The 24,771-nt window shown below is 39.4% G+C and overlaps 1 protein-coding gene across 1 annotated transcript in view; it reads left to right on the top strand.

Moving 5' to 3' along the window:
• Positions 1 to 24,771, top strand: part of LOC109927834 (doublecortin domain-containing protein 1-like) — a 395,969-nt gene that overhangs the window by 39,873 nt on the left and 331,325 nt on the right. Inside the window, exon 6 of the mRNA XM_048607351.1 lies at positions 7,966 to 8,132. Coding sequence (XP_048463308.1) covers positions 7,966 to 8,132 — 167 coding nt within the window. The remainder of the gene's footprint in view (positions 1 to 7,965; positions 8,133 to 24,771) is intronic.

Raw genomic sequence — 24,771 nt, 5'->3', positions numbered from 1 at the left:
GGCCTGAAACGTCAGCTATCCTGCTCCTCTGATGCTGCTTGGCCTGCTGTGTTCATCGAGCTCTACACCTTGTTATCTTAGTAGCATGCTATTCTGGCTTTTTTTTTCTAAAAAAGTGGAAACTAAATGCTCCTCACAGAACAGATAAGAAAACACAGCTGACAAAATATTTAAAAAACAGTTTTCTATTCTAAGAAGCCTTACCAGTGTCATAACCTTTGACTGGCTTCACTATTTTGCTTCTCCAATTTGACGTGAAAGTAAAGGGAAGCCTGCATGGTGCCATGATTACTTATTTAGTGTGAACTACCACCTAATGGTAGAGAACAGTAACTACAAGTCTGCAATTTTAAACCAACAATATTGTACTTCTTAATCCAACATTTTTCAAGGGACTAAAGCCAGGAAAGTAGCAGCAATAGTGAAAAATAAAGTGAAATGGAAGCAAAAGAGAGAAAAATAGAAAAGAAGAAAATCAAAACCAGTAAAAGAAAAGAACAAATACTGTACTGCCTCTACTACCTAAAAAAATACAGCAAATACCTTCATCAAGAAAAACATGTATCTAATTCTGTATGGGGGCATCCAATGAAGCTTTCACTGACTTACAAATTTCTGAACAACATTTGCAGTTTTAGTTTACAGATCAACTGATGGTCCTAGGGAGAAGCTCTAAAAGTCATGCTTGACATTGACAAAGAAGGGTTTCACAGAATTAACACAGAATTTCTGTGGATAATGAAAAAGATCCAGAAAAGATCTGAGAAGTTCTCAAAGACCAGCTGAAGATCCTTTAGAAAGTCATCTGACTCACCCTAATGTATATTGGCTCACCAATTCCGTAAGTGTAGGCAAAGTACTGCAGATGCTGGAAAATTAAAATAAAAACAAAGTGCCAGAGAAACTCAGCAGATCTGGCAGCATCTGTGGAGAGAGAAACAAAGTTAATGCTTCAAGTCTGATGTGACTCTTTTTTGGAACTGTCAGCTCTGTGCATTGCCACAATAACACTGCAGTGCCAATACACTAGTTCATCTTGGATCCCCAAAATCTGTGCCCAGTAGATATGAAGGATCCAGCAATGGCAGAATGACCACATATGCATAGACCTTAGTATAGTCACATTTCATGAGATTCAAACCCAATCCACTGTAGTGGAACAGGCTGCAAGTGATAGAATTGAATCAGTTGAAATTGAAAACATTCTCAAAGTTAATCTAATATACTTTGATTAGAGCCACTGACGACAGTTGAAAATGAACAACCACATGAATTGAAAAAGGCCATTAAGTAGGAATGGCTTGTCAGTATTAAGGAAATACCTGAGAACATTCATTCATTTTGGTCATACATAGATCAACTCTGGCATTTAATGACAAGTCATTTTCAACAGCAAACAAATTCTCATACCAAAACCACCAATGCCAACATATCATGTCCATGTCACACTTGGGACACATGAGTATTAAGTACATGAAAGGCTAGAATGTAAAACTGTGTACAGCAGTTGTGCAACAGCAATGGATCAGGATATTTAATATTCAATGACTTGTGAATCCATATGAGGCGTGACAATCGCATCAATACCAGCAGTGGACAGAGCCTTCACATCCACATGATTTTTCATCCACGTCTAGGATGAAGGTAGCAGAGGACCTATATGTAGTGCACAGGGAAGATTACATCCTTGTAACAGATTACTTCTTGAAATTTCACATTCGTTGACAATTTAGTAACATGGCAAGCACAACCATTGCTGATATGATGACAGCATTTTTCAGATTAGTTGGTGTACTGGAACAGATACTGTTTGAGAAACGGCCTGCAGTTTACTGCCAAACCATTTAAAGATGTGTGCTAAGTGGCGAGTTACCCATATTGTATCACCATACCATTATCCCCATTGAAACAGTCTAGCAGAATATATGGTAGAAACCATCAAATCAATGGCCATCAACTCTCAAGCAACAAAACAAGAGGTTTGCATTTATATAAAAATAAAGAACTCGGATGCTGGAAATCTGAAACACAAAGAGAAAGTGCAAAAAACTCAGCAGATCTGGCAGCATCTGTAGAGAGAGAAGCACAGTCGACATTTCAAGTCCAGTGCCAAAGGTCTCAAAACATTACATTGAAATTTGAGTTGTTAATCTTGTAAACTCTTTTTATCTGTTTGTATAATTATTGAATTGACAGCACATACCTATGTACAATCATATATATCTGTTTGGGATATTTTTTAACTTAGGAAAAAGGGGAATGTTGTGTTATTTCTCTCAGTCAGTATGTCAGTACACCTTTAATAGAATTGCTCATGATATCATCACTGCGTCATAACACGTGAGGTAAGAGTATAACCGTCTAAAACCCCACCTTAACTGGGGCCACATGAACCATGATATGCTGATGAAAGTTACCTTCTCTTTGTAACCAAATAGATTAACACCTGCATCTATGAATCACAGGCTGAATCATTCATTATTTTGGAGATAGTAGGCGTTATTTTGGCTGGCTGTGAGTTATGTCGGGTGTTTTCGGAGAGATTTTTGCCACAATGCCTAACATGTTTTCTCACTACATCTTACCAAACTTGCCACAATAACTGCTTACCCTGGTACTATGGAGTCCTTCTCATCTAATTCCAGGTCCACTTTACCACGTGTTGTACTGAGACAACTAAACACTCAGCGGATATCCTCAAAGTCACTGGCATTCCCTGGACCTGTATCATCTTTAAAAGGCTGTTGGGAAGCGCTGTCAGTCAGGAGCTGCTCTGCATAGTTTTTCAGACATGGCAGCAAGGGAAAATTGGTGTCTCACTTTGCGGACGTGTTCCTGGATATCCTGCTGAACAGGGTAGTGCAGACACAGGATTCCCACTTCTTCCAGGACCAGCAGTGGAGGCCACAACACCAGTCCATACCAGCCTGGTCCAAGATTGCAGGTTAAAGCAGTCTCAGCCATCTGGAGAAATGCATAGCACCACCAGAAGGATTGCAATGTCCTTCTCTACTCTGCCAGCATAACTGCCACCATCTTCCCTCTGATTACACGCTCTCTCCATCTCTGCTACTGTGCCCAATGCGTGCCAAGACTCAGGCTCCACCACTCTCACTTTTGCCTGCAATATCTTCTCTCAGTCACTCTCACCCCTGACACCATTAACCCTGTATACCCTTTGCACAATCTACTAACTCACTCTGGACACCCTCCCAACCTGCAACAAAAGTGCCACCCATTTTCGTCTCCCTAATACTTGCACCTCTCTTGCTCAGGAGAAAAATGTCCCACAGTACAGCAGAATAATTGTGGTGAACTGTCCAACATTCGACTCCTCACTGCTTATGTGGAGGGCATCCTGCCTCTGATCATCTCAGTGGCTGACTGACAGTGTCCAAGCCCTTGGACTGGTGTTGGAACCTGTCTTTAATATACCAGGCCAGGTTTCCCTGCCTGAAGGCTATCCTCCTTGACTTGAGTGAAGCTTACTGACAATCATGGCAAGCTTTCTGCCTTTGTGTCCGCACTAATCAACAAGGCAACCCAGAACTAATATGATGATGGTATATAAAAAAAGATATAAAATATATATATAAAAATATATATATTAAAAATATATATGCAAAAAAAGTCGAGTGGACAAAACACAAAAGGCAATGCAATGCAGGGCAGGAATGTTGTGATCATTCAGATTGGTCAAAGTAAGTGAAGGCTACCACAACAAGCGAATAGCATGGAGATACAGCTCAGTGCAGTACATATGCTGGATGCGTGTCCCTTGTTGTAACATTACCACATTATAGTGGTTGCAACCAAGGTTCAGCATTGAAGTGCAGAAATTAACTGCAAGTGGAACAGAGATGTCCCATGGGGTTGTCAGAGGCTGGCACATGTCACATGCCAATGTCCATGGACAATGGGGTGCCTGTGGCTGGTGACCATGGGACATGCCCTGAGATGCTGGTGCCTAGAATCCAATATGGATGTCCTTTGGAGCAAGTGGTGAGCTGAATTTGCCAGGTACCCACTCTGATTTCCATGTGTTTCCATGATGTCTATTTTGATTCGTGCGTTTAGTAAGATAGGTAACTGAATATTAATAAGGTGAGTTGAGCTTTGACAAAAGCGTTTAATACGCAATAATTCCCTTTAATTGGTGGCTCACTACTGCCTGGTGAGTTTTGCGCTATGCTACTTGTCAAAAGTGTAAAAGATGGAGCAAGATGGTCCCAATGCCACAAATCTTGCCAGAGCCCACATTGCTGAGAACCCTATAAGATTCTACCCCTAATATTTGTATATAACTGACAGTGAGCTATATTGAATGTTCTGCTGGATTCTTAAATACCACATTACCCTGTCTCAAGTTATGGTAGATAATGGAGGCATTGTCACATCAGGTAAAGATACCCTACCAGAGGCAACTTCCTGCTCTGCTGCCAACAGACTGTTAATGGTCTACTTGTTCCTGGGTACAGTTATTTCAGCTGGAGGCTGGACAAAAAAAGTTGGTCCTACAGATTAAGCTACTTTGCGCAGGCTGTCAGTTGGGGTGGGGCATTGGGGGAAGGGATCCCTCCGTCAAGAATAATCTGTACAAGATTGAGGAACTGGACACAGGGCAGGGTGTGTGACCAATGAGATTGACCTCTCTGCCCTTGCTTCCAATTCCTGCGGCTTGCCCCCCCCTCACCTTCTCTGTGAAATAATCCTGGAAGGGGATATAATTTCAACCCCTAAATGACAATTATCTTTGCTGTGGTTGCTCTTCCATCCTGTGAGTCTGGGGATGTTGACCTCCTCTGTGGCACTGCCAAGTTCTGGAGCCTGCAGTTCCTCAGCCAGCGGATTTAAACCACTGGGACCCGGTCATTTGAGGTCCTAATACAGCTCAAAAGCTGATTGGGCACCACTAGGTGCCTGACTGGCAGAAGATCCTGTGGGCTTTCACACTGACACATCATGAGTTTCTCTTCTCTAGTCTCTGCCTGTTTCCAATGCTTATTTTAAGAGACAGGTTTGTAATTGCCCACCCACCTTTCACTGCTTCCACCTCAGTTCTCCTCCCGAGATGTCTGAAGGCCATTGGGAGCCTGTAAAGGTGCAGCTTGTCTCAATTATTCAGATGCAGCCCAGGGATCAATTTCTATCGACCCTCCAGTCTCTTACTTCAAGAACATGTCATGCATCCGAAATCTGCTCTGAAGAAGGAACCAGACTAACTTTTACCTCACAGACTGATAGAAGCTCTTCATTCACACTGTTTAAACATTTAAGTTATTGCTGAAAAAAATTTGCTTCAGTAATAATAAAAGTAAGTATAACAAAAATGCACATAGATCTGAATATATTCCTCCATAGCACAGTCAGAACCCTGGAGAAAGTTTATGCAAAAATGCTGTTGCTTGTTTTCTTAAATAACATTCCATATACTTACTCTGTTCAAAGTGAAAGTACATTGAATTGCTTCCTTTAGCATAATAAGCATTCAGCAATTCTGTAGACTTTTATTTTAATTACATAAGCTGCTATTGATATATCAGCAGAGAAATTAATTTCATAGTTTTAAACTACCAGGCCTGTTTACAAAATTTTCAGACGGGTTAGTTTGAAGTTGTAAGAAATATCCACATTTAGAAAGCTATTGAAACATACTACACCAATGTATTATTAGCTCCATTGGCACAGCAGTCAGGTTCAGGAACAGGTTAACCTGCATTTTCTTCTTACACTTTGAGACGCTTGTATGTGTACAATGACCTTGTAATTTAGGTCAGTTAATACTCTAAATTGTTATGCTATACCCCAATGGTAGTTAAGAGGTGAGGAAGCTGGGTGGTAGGGTAAGTAAGAGAGATAAAAAATTTTGTAAAAGCCCAAGCACTCCCTATGACTAGGCCCCATTCAGAAGCAGCGAGCGTATGATGAGTGCAGTGGTTTTGAATATCACCCTTAGCTCCCATGCTGTTTTGAGGCAGGACTGGTACATGGCAACTCTCTTATATAGACACATAGCCTCTTCACTCTCAATTTAACCCTACATCTGATGAGTCCGTTACCCCAAACTTGATTTCATGGAACAAGGAGTGGATATAGTTACAAATGATCAATGACAGTCCTTGAACTGAAGCAGCAAGCCATGAACGATTTACACATTTTACTCCACTTGCTCAAGCAGAAGATCTGCCAGCATATTTAATGCATAACCGCTTCAAAAATTTAAGACGGGAAAAAATGCACAAATCAAGCTACGTTCTTATAAGTAGCAAAGAATTATTTGATTGCGTGCCTACTGCCCATTTATTGGCAGATAGCAAACCTCCATCAGGCAGGCAAAGCTAAAGAACCCAGGTGCTGAACAGCGGCTGCAAAAAGAGGCATTTGAATTTTCTTTATGGTTGTACAAATATATTACCCGAAGTAATTTTTTTTATTTTCTCAGGAATAAAACCATGTTCCATTAGGTGCACTAAGCAACAATAAAGAAAAATCAACATCATGTTCCAGATCTGTAATGCTGCTTACCCTTCAGGCTGGGCCTGTCAATTTAATGGGATCACTGCAAAAGCAAAGCAGCTGTGAAAGATTGCTTTAAGTACAGCAATCGTGCACTTGTCATTCCATTCAGTGGTTAATGAAAAAAATTCCAAATTCAGATAGGCATCAATATTTAAGAAAACTGACTACTCTCGTCAGCACCTGAGGGACAATAAATGTGACGGCGAGCGTATAAACAAAAAGTCACAGCAGCTGTTGCCTTAATTTTGCCTGAGAAAGAGTGATCAGGATGACATACTTCAGTGTTTAGACAGCTTTTTGAAAGCTCCATGTCGGTAAATGAGGGCTGCAACAAATCAATTCCTGAAAATGAGTATGAAAGAATGGAAATAGCAAATGTTGGAAAAATTCAGCAGGTCAGGCAGCATCTGTGGAGACAGAAGAGTTAAAATTTCAGGTCAATGATCTTTCAAGGTCAAAAACCTGAAATGTTAGTGCTGTTTCTTTCTTCACCAATGCTGCCTGATGTGGTCAATACTTCCAGCATTTTCTGCCTTTTTAAAATGTTTTTTATATCAGGAGAATTTTGCCTTTGAAAACACGCGGAATTAAAAAAAATATTTAATATTGCTGATACTCAAATTAGTGTATTTTTATTGAAATGCCATGGGAATTAAAATGGACTTATAAGATCTGTTTATGCACTTTGTGAATTTTAAAGTTGTAAATGCAATCGATTTTAATTAAATAATTTCACATTAATCTGTGCCGTGAATATGAATGTTATAATATTGGTAATTTGCAAGTTAATTATCCTTTTTTAATGCTTAAATGCAACTTCATCATAAGTGCTTAAACATTCACAAAAACATTGACTGTAAATGACACTAGCTGCAGAGGCTAATTTCTGGATGGAAACGATAGCGCAATTCAGTACACTTGCAGTTCAGTTGCGTAAAGCTTCATAAAGGTCAGTGGGATATATCTGGCATTTTGCTCGATATCATCTATGACAATTGTAATTATTATACACAGCTGCTCCCCTGGGCTCAAAATCACTTTAGAAAAGGGCTATTGCAAGTTTCAGAACAATGCAAGTTATGTTTCAGCAAGCCTTGCCTCAACTCATCTGTGATAAATGAGAAGATAAGGCAATCAGTGCACACCATGACACTGTGTGCAGTTAGTTAGGCACACTTCAAATCTATTCAGGTGTGCTTGGTGAGCTTCACAATTCCTACAGTTGGGGCTGAGTGCATATGTATATATATCTTTTACACTTGGTGGTGACCACTAGGCATCTAGGAGTTGCTCCTGTCAGAGCTTCTTCAGGTCACATATGAATAATAGATACTGAGAATTAGGCCTGGTTCTGAAAGCAGTGCAGCTTATAGTTCAGGCTGGTGTCTGCAGCTGTGGGTCACAGTGGATATAAGGTCCTTTTTTTTTAATGATGTTTTCCTGCAGTTCCATTGCTCGACAAGTGCCTGCAGAATTCCAACACACCTCTCCGTGGACCTGTCTGGGTCTCTAAGGGGGAAGGGTTCATCCCATCAGGAGCTAGGACATACATCCAGGGAGTCCTATGGGCTATAAACCAAAAGCTGACGCCTGCAAGGAATTACAGTAAGCAGGTGAGATATAACACTTTTAAAGAGGCTACTTTTTCAGTTGTATTTGTTATACTTATAGACAGTGATTGGCACTTATGCCATTAAATAAATGTGACATGTATTACATGTGTTCCAGTACCCAGTGGAGGCCAGAATACTTTTCACTGTGATCTCTGAGCCAACAATAATGATGCTAATTGTATCTGTCTTTCAGTGTAAGATGTCATGTGCCTAATCTTTCTGCGACACACTGTGAAATGTTACAGCAATTCACACACTCGGGAATGCTGCGAATGCAAATATTTCATTCTCAGAAAAAATGACAGACCGCCCTTCCCCTTTTCTTCATGGCCATAGAGTTTCTTTTAAGTTACAGTAGAAATCTAAGTCTTTAAAGAGATACAGTTTTAAATGCTTTTATTGGAGAATTAACTCACACTTTCAACAGTAGAGTAAGGAAAAACACTTTTAAAAGAACTTAGTAAGTAAAGCAAAGTAAATAAAAGCTTTGGTTGGATTACATTGGAAGAGCATGATGAATGATATTCTGATAATCAACAGGGCTACTTGAAATGTTTTAATGATAATTCAACATGTAGATATGCATAAATCTATTTTGAAGTTGGTTGTGTGGAGATTGTATATGTAGATACAAATTGATAATTGATAATAAAAACAAGTTTCTATGATTTCACTATGAGTCAGGCTCAGCTAAATTGTTGACTAAGTCAAATACCCTATTTGTCCCCTTAATAACTTTTAACTCAGAAATTGAGACTTAAGCATAACAATCCACTTCCCAACACAACCACAAACCTGGCCCTTCTACCTTCAACACCCCCAAGACACACACACACACACACTCTCTCTCACTTACTCACACTCACACACACACACAAACACACACACACACACACACACTTCTTTATTACTTATAAAGTGAAGTTTAGAAAACTTAACACTTTCAGCCACTCTGGGCAGTAGCATCTAATTAGCATTCCCATTACATGGTTGTTTTGGTGGCAGGGGTGCTGCAGCTGGAATGCTATTGTGCTCTATTCCTCTGTTTGGGGACAAACACTGCTGGGGAAGGAACGTGTGAAAAAGCCACACCATAGCGACTGAAAGAGGGAGGCAGTGTTTTCTGTAGGCTTCAAGCTGGGTAGCTGTCATTCACTGCCTCTGCACAGCTAAACAGCTCAAAAAAGAGAAGACAGAACCACCTTTCAATTTAAAGTCCATTCCTTCTTTTTCTGTCCTTAACTTAACATTTTGTTTTTGCTTACATTTTTGAAGAATCAATCAAACAAAAATTCTGATGAATTGAGATATATATTTTTGCTCTTTGAATTCAGTTTGAAATTATATGATTTCAATTTATAAATATATTCTATCACATCTACAACTGTTACTGATTATTAAATATTCATGGCACTCAATAGTGTTAGTGGGAAAGAGCCCTTGAACACTGTAATATGCCAGTTTCTCTGCAGGAGTATAATTCAACAGGTTCTGTACATTCATAGTCCATTCAACAGCTTGGAGAGCTTAATATGTCATCAAAAACAGTGGTGAAATGTTATAATGTCAATTAGAAGTGTACATTTATTAGTTTCTTAAGTATTTCAGACAAAATTTCAGGAAGCAAAATATAATTGCTAAATCTGCAAAACACTGCATGTCTCTTTTAATAATATTTATCTTCACAATTGTCTGTAATTTTCTTCATCTTGTCACTCAACAAGTACAAACTTCTAGAAACTAAACCATTACAACAACGCTCAATGATTGTTCTTGTTACAATTGAGGTTTCCTTTTCCTCTTTTGCAATATTAACTCATCTGCGCTACAGGCTTCCTTATTCAGTTCTGACTGTTCAGACATGGTGAAGACTAGAATTAGAATGGTACATTATATGCAACATTTTCCTTAAATTGATTTTTATTTTCTGACATTAAAATATTTATTAAACAATATCTCCTTCATGTATTCTCCATTCTGTGAGTGTTATGGAGGCAGTGATGAATAAAGAGAAATAGCAGCAAAATCCTGCAAAGTTAACAACCCCATTATGAATGAGCACCCACATTATGATCTGGTTTTGCATTGGAAAGTGCCATTCATTTATAAGAGCAATGGTATAAAAGATAAGCATAAAACTCTGTGTCTAAGGCAGCCAGAGCTTTCCTTGTTACCAAAATTGGGAAGGCTTTGATCCTTTTTGTAGTTACACTGGTCTTCAGAAAATAGTGAGGTGAATTGCATTGAATTAATGTCGTTGTGCTTTCTGTTCTAAAATGATTTTCATTTTAGACTTGCTATGAACTTGATAGCACTTGACATATAATGTGACAGAATTGACACATACTGTAATAGGACATTAATGTGACATAGAGCAGTTTAGATTATCTGCAACATCGCATTACATTTTAAACACTAGGCCCATATCGATGTTTAAAATGAAAATAAACCAAAGGTTTTAAAATGTGGCAGATGAAAAGTGAATATGCACATCAAAATAGAGAATGTTTATGGTTATGTCAGGATGTTGTTCTTTCTAGTTTATCTCAGTAAATTGTATCCATAAAATGGAATCATTCCAAATATTTCGATGTTATTTAAATTGACTCAATCTCATTTAACATATAGTTTTATGAACTATACTATTTAATTTATATATAAACATACATGGTTTTATAATTATACTTGTAAGTATATTGTTAATACACATCTGTATTGCTTTGTTTTTAAGCATTTTTATGCGTAACTGCCATATATTGGCTGAGGTTTGTTGTGGTTAATAATCGTATTTGTATGCGGAATCATCCACCTACTTTCACTGTAAGATAAAATCAAATTGTATAATTTCATTATTAGTAAAGAGTTTTGGGGTTTTACTGAAGATATTTACATGCGAGTTGCCCTATATATTTGCATTTTGTCTTTGTTTAATAATTGCGAATTGTAAAGTGAACATTAAGTCATCAAATGAAATTTAGTTGAATAAAGGAGTTGGGATTGAATTGTAGACAAAGTTATAAATCCATGAGACGACTTTTTAAAAGATCTTTGCTGTTTTCTTATGTGACACCACTGGTATAATTGCAGCCAACATAGAATAAATTAAAGCATTAACATTTAGTTGACATTCACAAACTGAGAAGCCTAGTTATAGTAGTTATAGCCAGTCCATAGTACTGTTGCTTGCTGCATGAATCCTTAAAGGGTTATTTCAGGTTGGGCTTGTAAGCTTGTACTTGTGAGTTTTACTAGATCACATGTAAGTGGTTACCAAGAAATGTACCTATAAGAATCTGAAATCATGGATCAGCAGACCTGCACACAAGGGTTTCCTCAACCAATTTTCTATTCTCTGCTCATTTAAGTGATAGAGCACACTGACTTCAGTGTCAAAATGAATGCTGAATATTATGTTGTAATCCCAACACACATGCTGACTGTGCAATTTAACTCAAACATTCAGTTAAATCTCACAAATATAAAGATCATTAGCATTATTTTGGAGTAATTTTTCAATATTTGTACAAAAACCGTACATTATAGCTATGATGATAAATATGTATGGAAATGTATATGGTGCATGCATGAGCCAGATAAAGCAGGTGGGTCCTAGGTTTGTTGACAGTCTGGCTTAAGTCAGCACTCCTCAGCTGTGGCATAGGTAGAGTATTACAATCACCATCAATGCCCTGAGCGAAGAACAGAAAAAATGTGCCAGCATTTACTCATTGATTTACTATTTCTAATGGAAAGGAAGTGCAAGGGGACATTGACTGCTGATTAAAAGTTGTTTGGCTGCATGTGGTAGAATAGCTTGTTGTCACTCAAATCACACAAGAGAAATGACCACTGGTGTGATATAGTACAGGAGTTCTGCAAGTGCTGGCCATCCTGGGTCTGTGGATCTAGGCAGGAAAAGGAATTGGGGAAATATCTTTTCTTCTTACATAATATTCAAAGATTAAAGAAAAATAATACCAGTTATGAAATATTCACTGATTTGTCTGCTGTTATTTATGACTACATCGTTCTTAACGTGAATGATTACACTTTAAAGAAATTTATTATATGTAAAGTGCTTCAGGATCCTTTTAGAGACATGTTTAGTGCTCAATAACTGCAAGTCTTTGTTTCCAGATATATGAACAAGCAGGATCTTAGCTCACAAACTGAGAAGGTCTTTGAATATGCAAAGGAATTAATTGTTTCAGAAAGTTTATTGTAGACTAGCTGTAGGTATCAAAATTTTAGTAATATCAAGCTGAATGCTTTGCCTGTCATAAAACTATATTTGCATTTTGCCAATGAGATCATCATTGTTTTGAACTGTTATATTACTGCATTGCATTAGCAGTTTTTTTAAACTGTTTAAGATAATGACATGTCAAATTGTGTTTGAAGATTTGTGCGCAAGTATAATTTCTGAAGCAACTGAATTTCCTCAGGGTTTCCCCTGATTATCCTCTAACTTTGGTGGGCAATCTGTGGAAAGCCCAGAAAAAGAAAGTGAAATAGCAAAGAGGGTTTCCCTGTGGAAATACAACCTCATGTTGTTTTGACTTGGCGATGACCATTAATCATGTATAAATTAATCTCACACAAAAATGACAGTTGAGATTGTGTGCTCAGGTCTGGAATGGGATTAAAATGCCACAATCTTCAGACTCAGAACTGAGAGCTCTGCCAACTGTGGCAAATTGAGATATGCTGTGAGTTCAGATTATCTCACAGCATAATTTTCAAACAAAATATTTTCAAACACCAATTAAGTTCATTATGAAAATGTCAACCAAGACATTTAAAAAAAAAATTATCAGAATATATGTAATATGGGTAAAGCATCATTGATTGTCCATTCCTAATTGACCTGAGAGGATGGGAGTGAGGTTTTCCTTTAAACTGCCACTGTTTGGCGTTCCTAAAGATAGTGTCAGGTGAGGAATTCTAGGATTTTGACCCAGCAATGATGTAACAACAGGGATGGATTTCTAAGGCAGGATGCTGTGTGACTCAAAGAGAGACTAGCAGATAAACGTCACCATAGTCTTACCAGACCATTGGGCAGCTCTCTCATTAAAGAGAGATGACTGGTGGTGAATTTAACCTGAGGGTCATCACACATCAGGCAAGGGGAAAGGTTGAGAAGGAGAGTCCTTCATGGTAGCCTCAGCTGGTGCAAGTACTGTACCCACGCGGTTGGAATCACTTTCAAACCAATTAAGCTAGCAGATAAAAGTACCAGTAAGATGTTATTGTTCCTGTCCAACTTGGCACTTCAAGTAATGCATTTAGAAGGTACTGGTTAAAAATGTACTGAAACATTAAGCAGCTTTGCAGAATCATGCTGAAAAGCTTTGAAGTTCAGCCCAATAGGTCATATAATTTTCAAGATTTGGGTGTTGTTGGCCAAACTAGCTCAATCTTAAATGCCCTTCTTGAACAGCTCTTTCAGTAGTTTTATGTAATTGCATGGCTTCCTTGGTCACTTCAGAGATCAATAAGGATCAACCAGATTAATTGAGAATGGAGTCACACATGTGGGCTTTGCCAGAAAAGGACAAGATCATATTTCCCTAAAGTGTGATGGAGAATAAGTGGGTTTTTATACAGTGGTTATTTGTTATTGGTATCAGTTTTTTAAAAAATGCTTTTATTGAAACTGGATTCAGATTTTGAAATTACCATTGATTGATTTGAATTCATGCTCTGTGTGTTACTAATCTAGTAACATAACCAATGCTCTATCACATTAATGCCTCATTATATTACATGTAATGATAACACTGACAGGAGCCATTGTTTGATCCAGCATGCCAAGAAAAGTCTGTAAAGGAAGTGGACATGTCAACATAACATGGCAATATAAGTACTAAATAATACCTTTACCCCTATTTGCAATTGTGCTCTAGTTACACCCTTGCTTTGCTCAATTTCTAGTTTAGACACAGAAGCACAGCAAAAGTACGCTGGCATCTGATATATGCCAAGAAATAATGAGTTCTCTGAAGGATGTAACAAAAGTTCAATTTCTTGTGTGGGAGGGTGTAAAGGAAAAGGGCAAAATACGAGCTTCTTAGAGTCTAATCATTGTAGTGCCAGTTATTTTCCAAAGAAAAACGGAAATTGCTGTAAAAGCTCGGCTGGTCTGACAGCCTCTGTGGAGAGAAATCAGAGTTAATAGTTCCGGTCCAGTGACCCTTCTTCAGAACATCAGAACCCGTTCTGAAGAAGGGCCACTGGAGCAAAGACATTAACTCTGATTTCTCTCCATAGATGCTGCCAGATCTGCTGAGCTTTTACAGCAATTTTTGATTTTTGTTTCTGATTTCCAGAAACCAGGTTTTTTAAAAAAAATGATTAGTTTCCAGTTGGTTTTAGTGCATATTGTGAGCCAGGTTTGACATCGCACTGATGTTAAACAAAATTAGTCTTAGGCTCCCACTTACATTAATTTTCCTTAAAGTCAGCTGGCCGGTGCACAGTGTTAACGCTGTAAATGTAGCATCGCCAGGAACAATATACTGCTTCATAACTTGCAACATGGGAGACCAACATCTGTCAGCTGCCTCCCAACCATTAAGGTTGCTTTGTGTTTCTTGCCTGCTACTCACACAAGGAGCTGGGTATAATAGTGTAAATACTGTCAACTTGTGAAACTAGACTTGCATCATCCAAATTAAACAGCACCAATGTAAAAGCAGCTTTAATAGTTTTATTCAGCCATTTTCTCCTTCCCTTCAGATGAGAGTTACACCCCTGCATCACACTCTGACTATTCATGACTGAAACATACATGCATCGCACAAGATATTTCTAAAATACGCCTGCTGTCTGAGGACTTGCTCAAATTGAGGAAAGATTGATGGACGATAGAACTGGGGACAGAGTCAGAAAATCCTCCACATTCTAGCAGAAACTCAATTGAATTTGCTTACAAAATTGAAATGACCATTGTAAAGTGTCATGGTAACAAGTGCACACCAGGGAGACTGTCAGCAAAGCCAACCCACACAGTCCCATTCTTAAATGTTTATTAGCCAGCTAGCACCTCAAAAGCATTGTCAGCTCCCTGATGTACAGAACTGAGTTACAGCCTGTAACTGAAAAAGAGAGAATGTTATTGCAAGGACAAGGAGATTCAATCACAAAGATGGTTTAGCAATGGAGCAAAGTGAAATAATTAAACTTGCACACCCCATGTTCTACCAAATAGTTTTGAATTTTTGGTACAGTGTTGTAGTACATATGGTTCGATTTGTTTAATTTACGCTGTATTAATGTTGCAGTTTTGTATATGTTACATATTTATGTTGGGGGATGCACAGATGTTGGGGCTAGTGGTGACATCAGCAAGTTGTAATTCCCCCTCCCCCTGCAACCACTTTGGGATTAGCCGGCTTTTCTCTGTATTTGATTAAAACACACTGGAAAAGGACATATTTCTTTACCTGTTACTTCCCAATATTTACTTTACCTGTTACTTTACCTGTTTACCTCTTACTTCCCATTATTTTGTGGCAATATGAATGGTAATGCGATATTGAAGAATGTCAACATAGTTGTGCTGTGTCAATTTGACCAAATCTGAACTTTGATTTCACCCTTCAGTACTTTGTTCATATTTGTTTTGTTCCATTTGGAAGACCGAACTTCAGGAAATCTATTCTTTTGGTAAAATATAACAACGATTACTCAGAATTATCTAGAGCTTAAAAGGGTAAATTCTGAAGGCAGGCTGCTTAAACTTGGCTTTAATTTTATTAAATTTAGAAGGCTAAGAGAGACGATTTAATTGAGGTATTTTACTTGAGAGTGTTCAAGGCATTTCGTAGGAAAGATATAGGGAATCTATTTCTTCAGGTGAGGAAATCTAGGATAACAAGGCATAATCTCAAAATTAGAACCAGGTTATTTAGCTGTGAGATGAGGAAGCACTTTATCATACAACCAATAAAGCAAATCAGGAACTAATTTCCCTGAAATGTTGTGAGTAATGCAACAATTCAAATGTTCTGCACTAAGACTGATACATTTCTGGTAGGGAAGATTTCTAAGCCCTTTTGAGCAAAGGCAAGAAATTGCAGGTAAGGTACAAATTGGCCATAATCTAATGAATTGAATGATAACACAAGCTTGAAGGCAGAATGGTCTATTCCTTTTACTATATTCTGTGGTTGATTGGCTCAGTGCAGAGAGCTGTGATATGAGTTCTAACCAAGCCTACTCCCTCTTTATTTGATTGGAGTGAACTGTGCATGCTCATGACAACACACAACCATTTCAACATTTAAAGGTGTAACTAATACTATGAAAGAACGAATTTTTGCATTACAAACTTAAGTTGAAGTAGATTTGCATATTGTGAGCCAGGTTTGACATGGCACTGATGTTAAACAAAATTAGTCTTAGGCTCCCATTTACATTAATTTTCCTTAAAATCAGCTGGCCGGTGCACAGTGTTAACACTGTAAATGTAGCATCGCCAGGAACAATATACTGCTTCATAACTTGCAACATGAACACAATTTATGTAAATCTCACAAAATAGATTTTTGAATAAAATAATGTTCTCCTAATTATAGAGTTATGGAATGTGGGTGACATTTAATCTCAGTTTGAATATTCTAAGGGAAGAGGAAAAAGAAGTTTGCCTATTTTGAAACTAACGCCTAATAGAAGAATCTACAGTGCTCTTCCTCGAGTCTTTTGGCAAAATAATCAAGAATGTTAGCTTGGGAGCAACAGTGGATTGAGGCACCCACAATCTAGAGATGGTAAATGAAAATTTTCCCCTGAGAACATAGCTGGGGCTAAGGCCAGTTAAACATAATTTCTTGAAGACTATGGCATACTTATGGTTGTTTTTCTATAAAAATAAATATAAGATGGGACAAGAATATTCTTGGGGGAATAAACTTAATTGTCTGGCATATGTGAGTACGAACAATATTGTTAAAGCAATCATATTTTCTTTGTTTTTTCTATAATAAGTCTCCCAATTTTATTGTATAATGACATGTTAACTCATGTGATATATTTCAATGGGTTAAAATTGGATGTTTGGATTTCTCAATGAATGTTAATGGTTTCTAACTGGATTGTAACAATATCCAATTCCCTTTGAAAGCTACTGTTGAATCCACCTCCACTACCAGGACATGCAACCAACGTCATGATAACTTGTTGGGTAAGAATAAATCTGATCTGTTCTCTCATCTTTTTGCCTTAAGTCTGTGTCCACTGACTACCGAATCACCCAGTACTGAAAACAGTTTGTTCTAAGGATGCCTAACCTGAAGAAGTTACCCTCCTCCCTCCGGACAAACCTCAAGGGATCTCTCTCCCACTGCAACTCTCTCGTACCTGTTTGTTTCCTCTCCACCTATCCTCTCCTCTATCCCTCTTCTATCCGCCTCCCACTCTCTCCCTATTTATTTCAAAACCCCCTTCCCCTCCCCCTTTTCTGATGAAGGGTCTAGGCCCGAAACGTCAGCCTCTCTGCTCCTATGATGCTGCTTGGCCTGCTGTGTTCATCCAGCCCTGCACCTTGTTGTCTCGGATTCTCCAGCATCTGCAGTTCCTACTATCTCTGTGCTTAGGAACTGTTTTGCAGCCAAATATGAATGGTCAAAACATTCATGGTAAAGTTCTGCTTGTTCTTACCTGCAATTATACCATGATCCTATTGTCATATCAGATTATTGATTTACACAAAGCACCCATCTGATGGTCCCTTTTGCAGAGTTATTGTCACATGATTCTTCTCAAGGGGAGGTGAGAATTGTGCCACTTTCTCAGTCACACCTTTTCTGTTTGCAATGTTATAAATGAATGTGTTCTAAGCGATGCCCGGAGATTTCCTCATAGAGCTATATAGTCAGTTCCGTAACAGGAAGATGATAATTACCGGTAAGGTGGTTAAGGTAAGAATCTATCCCTGTTAAAAATAACACAATTTGTTTTTAATGTATTTAATGATATTGCAGATTTCATTTTGTTCAATGCATAATTTGTTGTCATGAACTATGGGGAACTGCAAGAATATAACATCCCTCTTTAATTCTGTTACATAATGCAATTGGCCTTTGTAACGTTCCCATACATCATCGAAAGCAAATTGATTCCCCAAGGAAAGGGTATAATTGGCACAAATCTGTTTTTGGTTTGTCATCAGACCAAAAATGTGACAGCTCCAAACTTTTCTCAATTAATATTATCACTTCATTTTCTGATCTGCTTCTATAGTTTTATAGCTTTTGCTTTGCACTGAAAATCATTCTCTTGCTGAGACGATTGACAGGCACTTTGCTAAAATGCTTCTATCAATGACAATTGTGGCTCAGGAGCTGAATGCGGTGACCAGCTGGTTTGTCACTCTTGTGAAGTTTTATTTCTTTACTTATTGGTATCTGTCCATAATGACTGCAACTGGGAAATCACTGATGGGTATTTGGACTTTTGAGATTTGGTGAGAAACTCTGGAGGCGTATAAAGTCAGCAGATTCCTAACAATTTACCATCTTCTACTGTCGTTCTTCACACTTTCGCCTATTGCTTTTTGCATTAATAGAACAATGATATTTTGCAATTTTTAAAATCTGTTTTTGGGATGTCAGTGTTGCTGGCAATGCCAACATTTATTAGCAATCACCAACAGCCCCTGAGATCTTGGTGATGAGCCACCTTCTTGAACTACCACATTTGGCGTGGGTATGACTTTGGGAGTGACTCCTAGGATTTTGACCCAGGAACATGAATGAATGACTATATAGTTCCAGTTAGGATGATGAGTGGTCAGTTTGCCAGTAGAGTTATTGCTATGGGCACAACAGTGACCACACTCAGCCCCATCCACCAGGATATCCAGGTTCCTGTTAACAAAGGGAGGTGCCAAATTCACCCTGTCCCATATGTCTGGGGCAATTGTCTCAAATCATGCAGGGTATCTGCAGACTGCCAGCACCTGATTGGCTGCATGGCTGGGCTTGAAAGATGGCATCGATGCTAGGAATCCCAGAATGTCCCGGCAGTAGCCAATAATTCCACCTATGGTGCATGAGAGAACATGACAAGGGGTGCATGGTACATAAATAATGAGGCTAGTAAAGGAAGATAGTAGGAGAAAACCCACGAACTTTGTCTGTTTAGATGGTAGTGACTGTGGGTTTGGAAGGTGCTGATGAAGGAACCTTGGTGTCAATGTGCAAAGAGCAGTAGATGGTACACATAGCTGCAATAATAGCTTTGAAGGAAAGCTCTGTCTTTGGGTTATTAGGATGGCTATAGATTGACAAGATTTGCGAGGTTTTCCACAATCATTGAGGTTACTTTCCCTATTTTAACTTGTTCTCCCACATATTTATGTTTTTTATCCTTGAAGTTCTCCACCAATTTAAATATTAATAATATGATGCTGATGTGGAAACGTTACTTGGCAAAGTGTTAGATGAGACAAACATCTTATCTGACATATTGCAAATATTTCAATGCATTTTTGTATTGAAGTTGCTTAGAATTGTAATTTCATTCCTCCAAAGTTGTGAACTCATTTTAAAACTATGAAAAGAAAGAAAGTTCTGAAATTCTGTCACTGCTGAGAGCCTCTGGCAATGCTGACAGAAATCTGAAGAATTCCAGAGAATGAAACTCAGAGATAGTAAGAACTGCGGATACTGGAGTCAGAGATGACAGTGTGGAGCTGGAGGAATACAGCAGGCCAGGCAGCAGCAGAGGAGCAGGAAAGTTGACGTTTTGGGTCAGGACCCTTCTTCAGAAATGGGGGAGGGGGAAGGGAGCTCTAAAATAAATAGAGAGGAGGGGTGGGGCTGGGGAAGGTAGGTGGGATGGTGATAGGTGAGTGCAAGTAGGCAATGGCGGGGATTGGTCAGTGAGGTGGGAGGAGCGGATAGGTGGGAGAGAAGATGGACAGATTGTGTCAGGTCAACGAGGCGGGGATGAGAGGGAGGGTTGGTCATGGGATGAGGCTGGGGGTGGGGCAATTTGAAACGGGTAAAGTCCATATTGAGACCATTGGGCTGTAGGCTCCCGAGGCAGGATATGAGGTGCTGCTCCTCCAGTTTGCGGGTGGTGTCATTGTGACACTGGAGGAGGCCCAGGATGGACATGTTGCCCAGGGAGTGGGTGGGGGAGTTGAAATGATTCGCGACTCGAAGGTGTTGTCGTTTGTTGTGGGTTGCTTGTGCAAGATGTAGGGATGTGGTAAAACCTAATGCCCAGGACATTGGCTGTATCCACTGCTATAAAGTCAGTGACAAATCCGCTGCAGCTGTTTCTGGAAGTCGCAACAGGATTAAACACCAATCAGGACATTACCGGGCTGCTGTGAAGGTTTCAGTGCCTTTAAAGGCAAGGATCCTGCCTCCAGGAACAGTTAGTCAATCAAAGGGCCAGCGGATCTTCTGTCCCAGCAGCACCATTGGGAATATTGGCCACTGCTGGGTCTGCAGCAGGGTGTGGACTGGCAGTCATGGAGGAACACAAATAAGTAGTTTGGGCCTACTGGGGCTATCCAGGGAGGACCCAGTACTGCCTTTCAAAGGGGAGGGTCTTACCACTGAAGGGACCCTCTGGGCGTCATAGGGTGTATCCTTTGGGAAGGCATTCAGGAGGTTGAGAACTTTCCTGAAGGTCTCGCCATGCAGTATACAGCAGGTGCTGACCTCACTACCACTGATAGAATACAGCCATGGCAGAATGATGTTCTCATGTGGCCTCCTCTCTTAGACAGTTCCTCATGGTAGAGAGTGACTTCCAAGCTAAAAATGAACTCTCAGGTGACTGAACAGTCCAATGCATGACCAGCCTTTTCTGCCACAGGTGGGGTCTACTGGTGGTTGTGCTCCTTTCCCTGTCAATGATTGACTTTAAATTGCTGTTGGCAATGAGGCTTAATGTGTATAAATCCTTCCAAGATACCATCCCTCCACTTTGAGCTGTTTTAGGCCAGGGTCTCCTAGGTGTTGATCAGTGTTACATTTTTTAAAGGAGGGTTTGAGAGTGTCCTTGAAGTGTATCTTTGTCGTGCTGGGCCTCACTTGCTGTGTCATCACTCTGAGCAGAGTGTTTGTTTTGTGAGTATCGTACCAGGCATGTAGATGATGTGGCAAGCCCCGTGGAAGTGACTGAACTTGGTTGATGTTTTGATGCTGGGAATATGGGTTTGAGCGAGAACACCGACAATGATGCTTCCACCCTGCTAATGAATCTTCAGGATCTTGCACTGGGAACACTGATGGTATTTCTCCAGGGTTTTGAGGTGCCTGCTGTACAACTCCACATCTCTGAGCCATATAGGAGGGTGGGTATTCCCACTACTCTATGCACCATTAGCATGCTGCTAGTTTTGAGATCCTGGTCACCAAACACTCTTCCTCAGGAGACACTGCTCTGATATGCTGAATGTGGTTTCGACCTCATTTTTAATGTCTGCCCTTATTGTCAATGTGCTCTCAAGGTATGGAAAATGGTCTATGTTATTCCAAGGCCTCATCATGGATTTTGATAACTGGTGGTGGAGGTGGAAGTGGGGTTGGGGGCAGTGCAATGTGGCATGGCAGGTTGTTGGAGGACTTTAGTTTTACAAATCTTACAAATCTTACAAAATTTTACAAACCATGCACTCAGAAATACCATTTAGTTGGCTGATTAAGTGCATCAGCGGGAAGATCAGTGTCAACCTTCCTTGTCCTGAGAGTCAGGATAGCAATAGGCAATCTGACTTTGTTTTCCCTCATGGTTCTATAACACTGATGACTTCCATCCTTCTATTTTTATTTCAGTCATGAGATGTGGGTGTTGCTGACTGGGTCAGTATTTTATTGCCTGCCCCTGTTGCCTTAAGAAGGTAGAGGTGAGCTGTTTTCTTCAAACACTGATACCCCAAGGAGACCATGAGATCCAGTGTGCCATGAGGGAGAGAATTCCAAGATTTTGATACAGCAACACTGAAGGAATGGCGATATATTTCCAAGACAGGATTATGAGTGGCTTGGAAAGCAACTTGTGGTTGGTGGTGGTGTTCCCATGTATCAGTTGCCTTTGTCCTAGTGGTGGTCTTGGGTCTGGAATTGCTGTCTAAGGATGTTTGGGGAATTTCGGTAGTGCATGTTGTAGGTGGTGCACATTGCTGCTACTGAGGGTCAGTGATGGAGAGAATGCATGTGTGTGGATGTGGTACCAGTCAAGCAGGCTGCTTTGTCCTAGATGGTGCCAAGCTTCTTGAGTGTTGTTGGTGCTGCACTCAGCCAGGCAAGTGGGGAGTGTTCCATCACACTCCTGATTTATGCCTTGTAGATGGTGGACAGGTTTTGGGGAGTCATGAGGTGAGTTACTTGCTGCAGGATTTCTAGCCTCAGACCTGCTGTTGTAGCCACTGTATTCATATAGTGAGTCCAGTTTGGTTTCTGGTGACGGTAATGCCTAGGATGTTGAAAGTGGGTGGTTCAGTGATGGTGACATCATTGAATATCAAAGGATGATGGTTCCATTGTCTCTGGTTAGAAATGGTCATTGCCTGGGGGTTGGAGAGTGGTAATTAAATCCTGCCCATGGTCTCCTGGCGTCATCTGGTTGAGCAGGGGAGTAATACCTTAATTTTTCCAACAAATTCTTCTCTAGGTTTTTGTACTTCGTTAAATTGTTTTACAGTGATCATGGAGGGTAGCTGCATTATATAACAGATAAGATGCTTTCCTATTTTAATACCGCCAGCCTCACATTTTAAGCTGACATTATTCTAAAAGCCTAAGTCGGGGCGAAGCTTTCTTGTCACCCTGGATTGACGAAAGTATCACTTCACAAAAGACTTGTGCTATTTATACTATAATTTATTGCAACTAGGTCCCTATATTTTATTAAATATACAAGTAGGGATCCATCTCTTCTGATAGACATGGTACAAATATCTGTGTTTGTTCCTCGAGAATGTTGGAAGCAGTTAACAGAAAATGACATTAAAATGAATATTGACAACTCCACTGAATTTTATGGAAATGTCAAATGTAGACAATATTGCTCAAGGAGTTGTGAAACTATTCCCTCCTCTGCTCAGTTAAGGGGTGAACATATACTCTGTTAGATTTAGGCTGTTTTTACATTATACGTTTTTATACCCTGAAGAGTAAACACAGCCTAAGCCAGGAAGAAAAAAACCTTTGTCATTAATGTACATTCATTTATCAATGAGAATTCGAGGAACTTGAGGGGCTCTCAAGACCAGAAGCAGACAACACTGGTCCACATATTGAGCATTGGTTTGAAGCAGCAACAACTTGACACCAATGTTAACTTTTCGTATAAATGTGCCTTAAATCCAAATTGTACAGGGTTGAGAAAAAAATTAGTATAACACGGGGAAAATTAAAAACGTCATTCTGGATCTGCAATAGATGCTGTGGATGGATCAAACCTAACATCAGTTAAATGAAGTGAAAATTGTATTCTTGTCTTGATAGAGATGAAAATGGATTTCTGCTGATGAAATGGATATACTTGTCACTTTTTAAAATGCTGTTAGCAATTTGCTTCACCAACAAAAGTGCAAATTCCATATGATAGTAGACTTGCGATCTGAGCAACCAATAAAAGCTTCAATAATGTCCGCTTCATTACACTTATAATAAAAGGCTATAGATTCACACAACATAAACGTAAGCACATGTTGGGATGTTTCGAGGGCAGGTTTCTGTTCTCTCCTGTACAACATTGCCACCTTGAGGCACAGTGCAGTGTTGTTCATAGCTTTTCAGTGCAATTCTAGATGGAAACAGCAGGGAAAATTCCCTGATCCTGAACTTCCAGGGAATGTTACTTTCTCACTGGGAGTGTGGGATCACAGAATTAATTCTGGTGTGCCTACTGAGCCCAGAAAGGACTATTAACAAAAATGGAGGGTGTACAATTAATATTCACTAAAATAAGGAATGAGATTACTCACTTAATTCAAGATGATTAACAACCTCTGTTAATATAACTACTAAGAGTGAAGAACGCCATAAAAGTAACAAGCCATTCTGTCCCTTGTCCCCATCAACTGAATCATGGTTGATCAACGTGATCACCACATCTCTCTATAGCATCCCATTCTTGTTGCCTAAGAGTTGCTAATCATGGTTTATCACATGATATCACGGCGGGGAAATGTGATGAGGAAGTTCCAGAACTACATCATTCAGTATAAAGATTGATTGATTGTTGCTGTTATCCAGCACTACACCAGCATCCTAGCCAACTGAGTTAACCAATCCCTTTATAATTTTCCTCTATGTATGCTATGCTCATTTTTATTTCTCAATCTTCTTGAGTTTGGACTTCCAAATATTTAGGGTGAATTTATACTGGAAGTTAACATTGGTATGAAGTTGTGATTGCTTCAACTGATTTTTCAACTTGTGATCAATGGGTTGTCTGCTTCTTCCTCATCAACTCATGACTTTCCTCTTGTTCTCTCAGTGACAGAGAGTCCCAGATTTCAATTAAACTTTCAAGTGAGCAAACGCTTTCTGATTTGAACTGATGTCCCCTTATGTTCACTTGAAGATACTGCATAATTTCCAAGCTCATTTTCTTGATTTTCTTGTGCACCAGGTTAGATTCATGGTTCTTCAAAGGTCATAATGTT

This window comes from Rhincodon typus, chromosome 17, assembly GCF_021869965.1.
Source record: "Rhincodon typus isolate 14 chromosome 17, sRhiTyp1.1, whole genome shotgun sequence".
Taxonomy (NCBI): domain Eukaryota; kingdom Metazoa; phylum Chordata; class Chondrichthyes; order Orectolobiformes; family Rhincodontidae; genus Rhincodon; species Rhincodon typus.
This window is presented reverse-complemented; position numbering and strand designations above follow the sequence as displayed.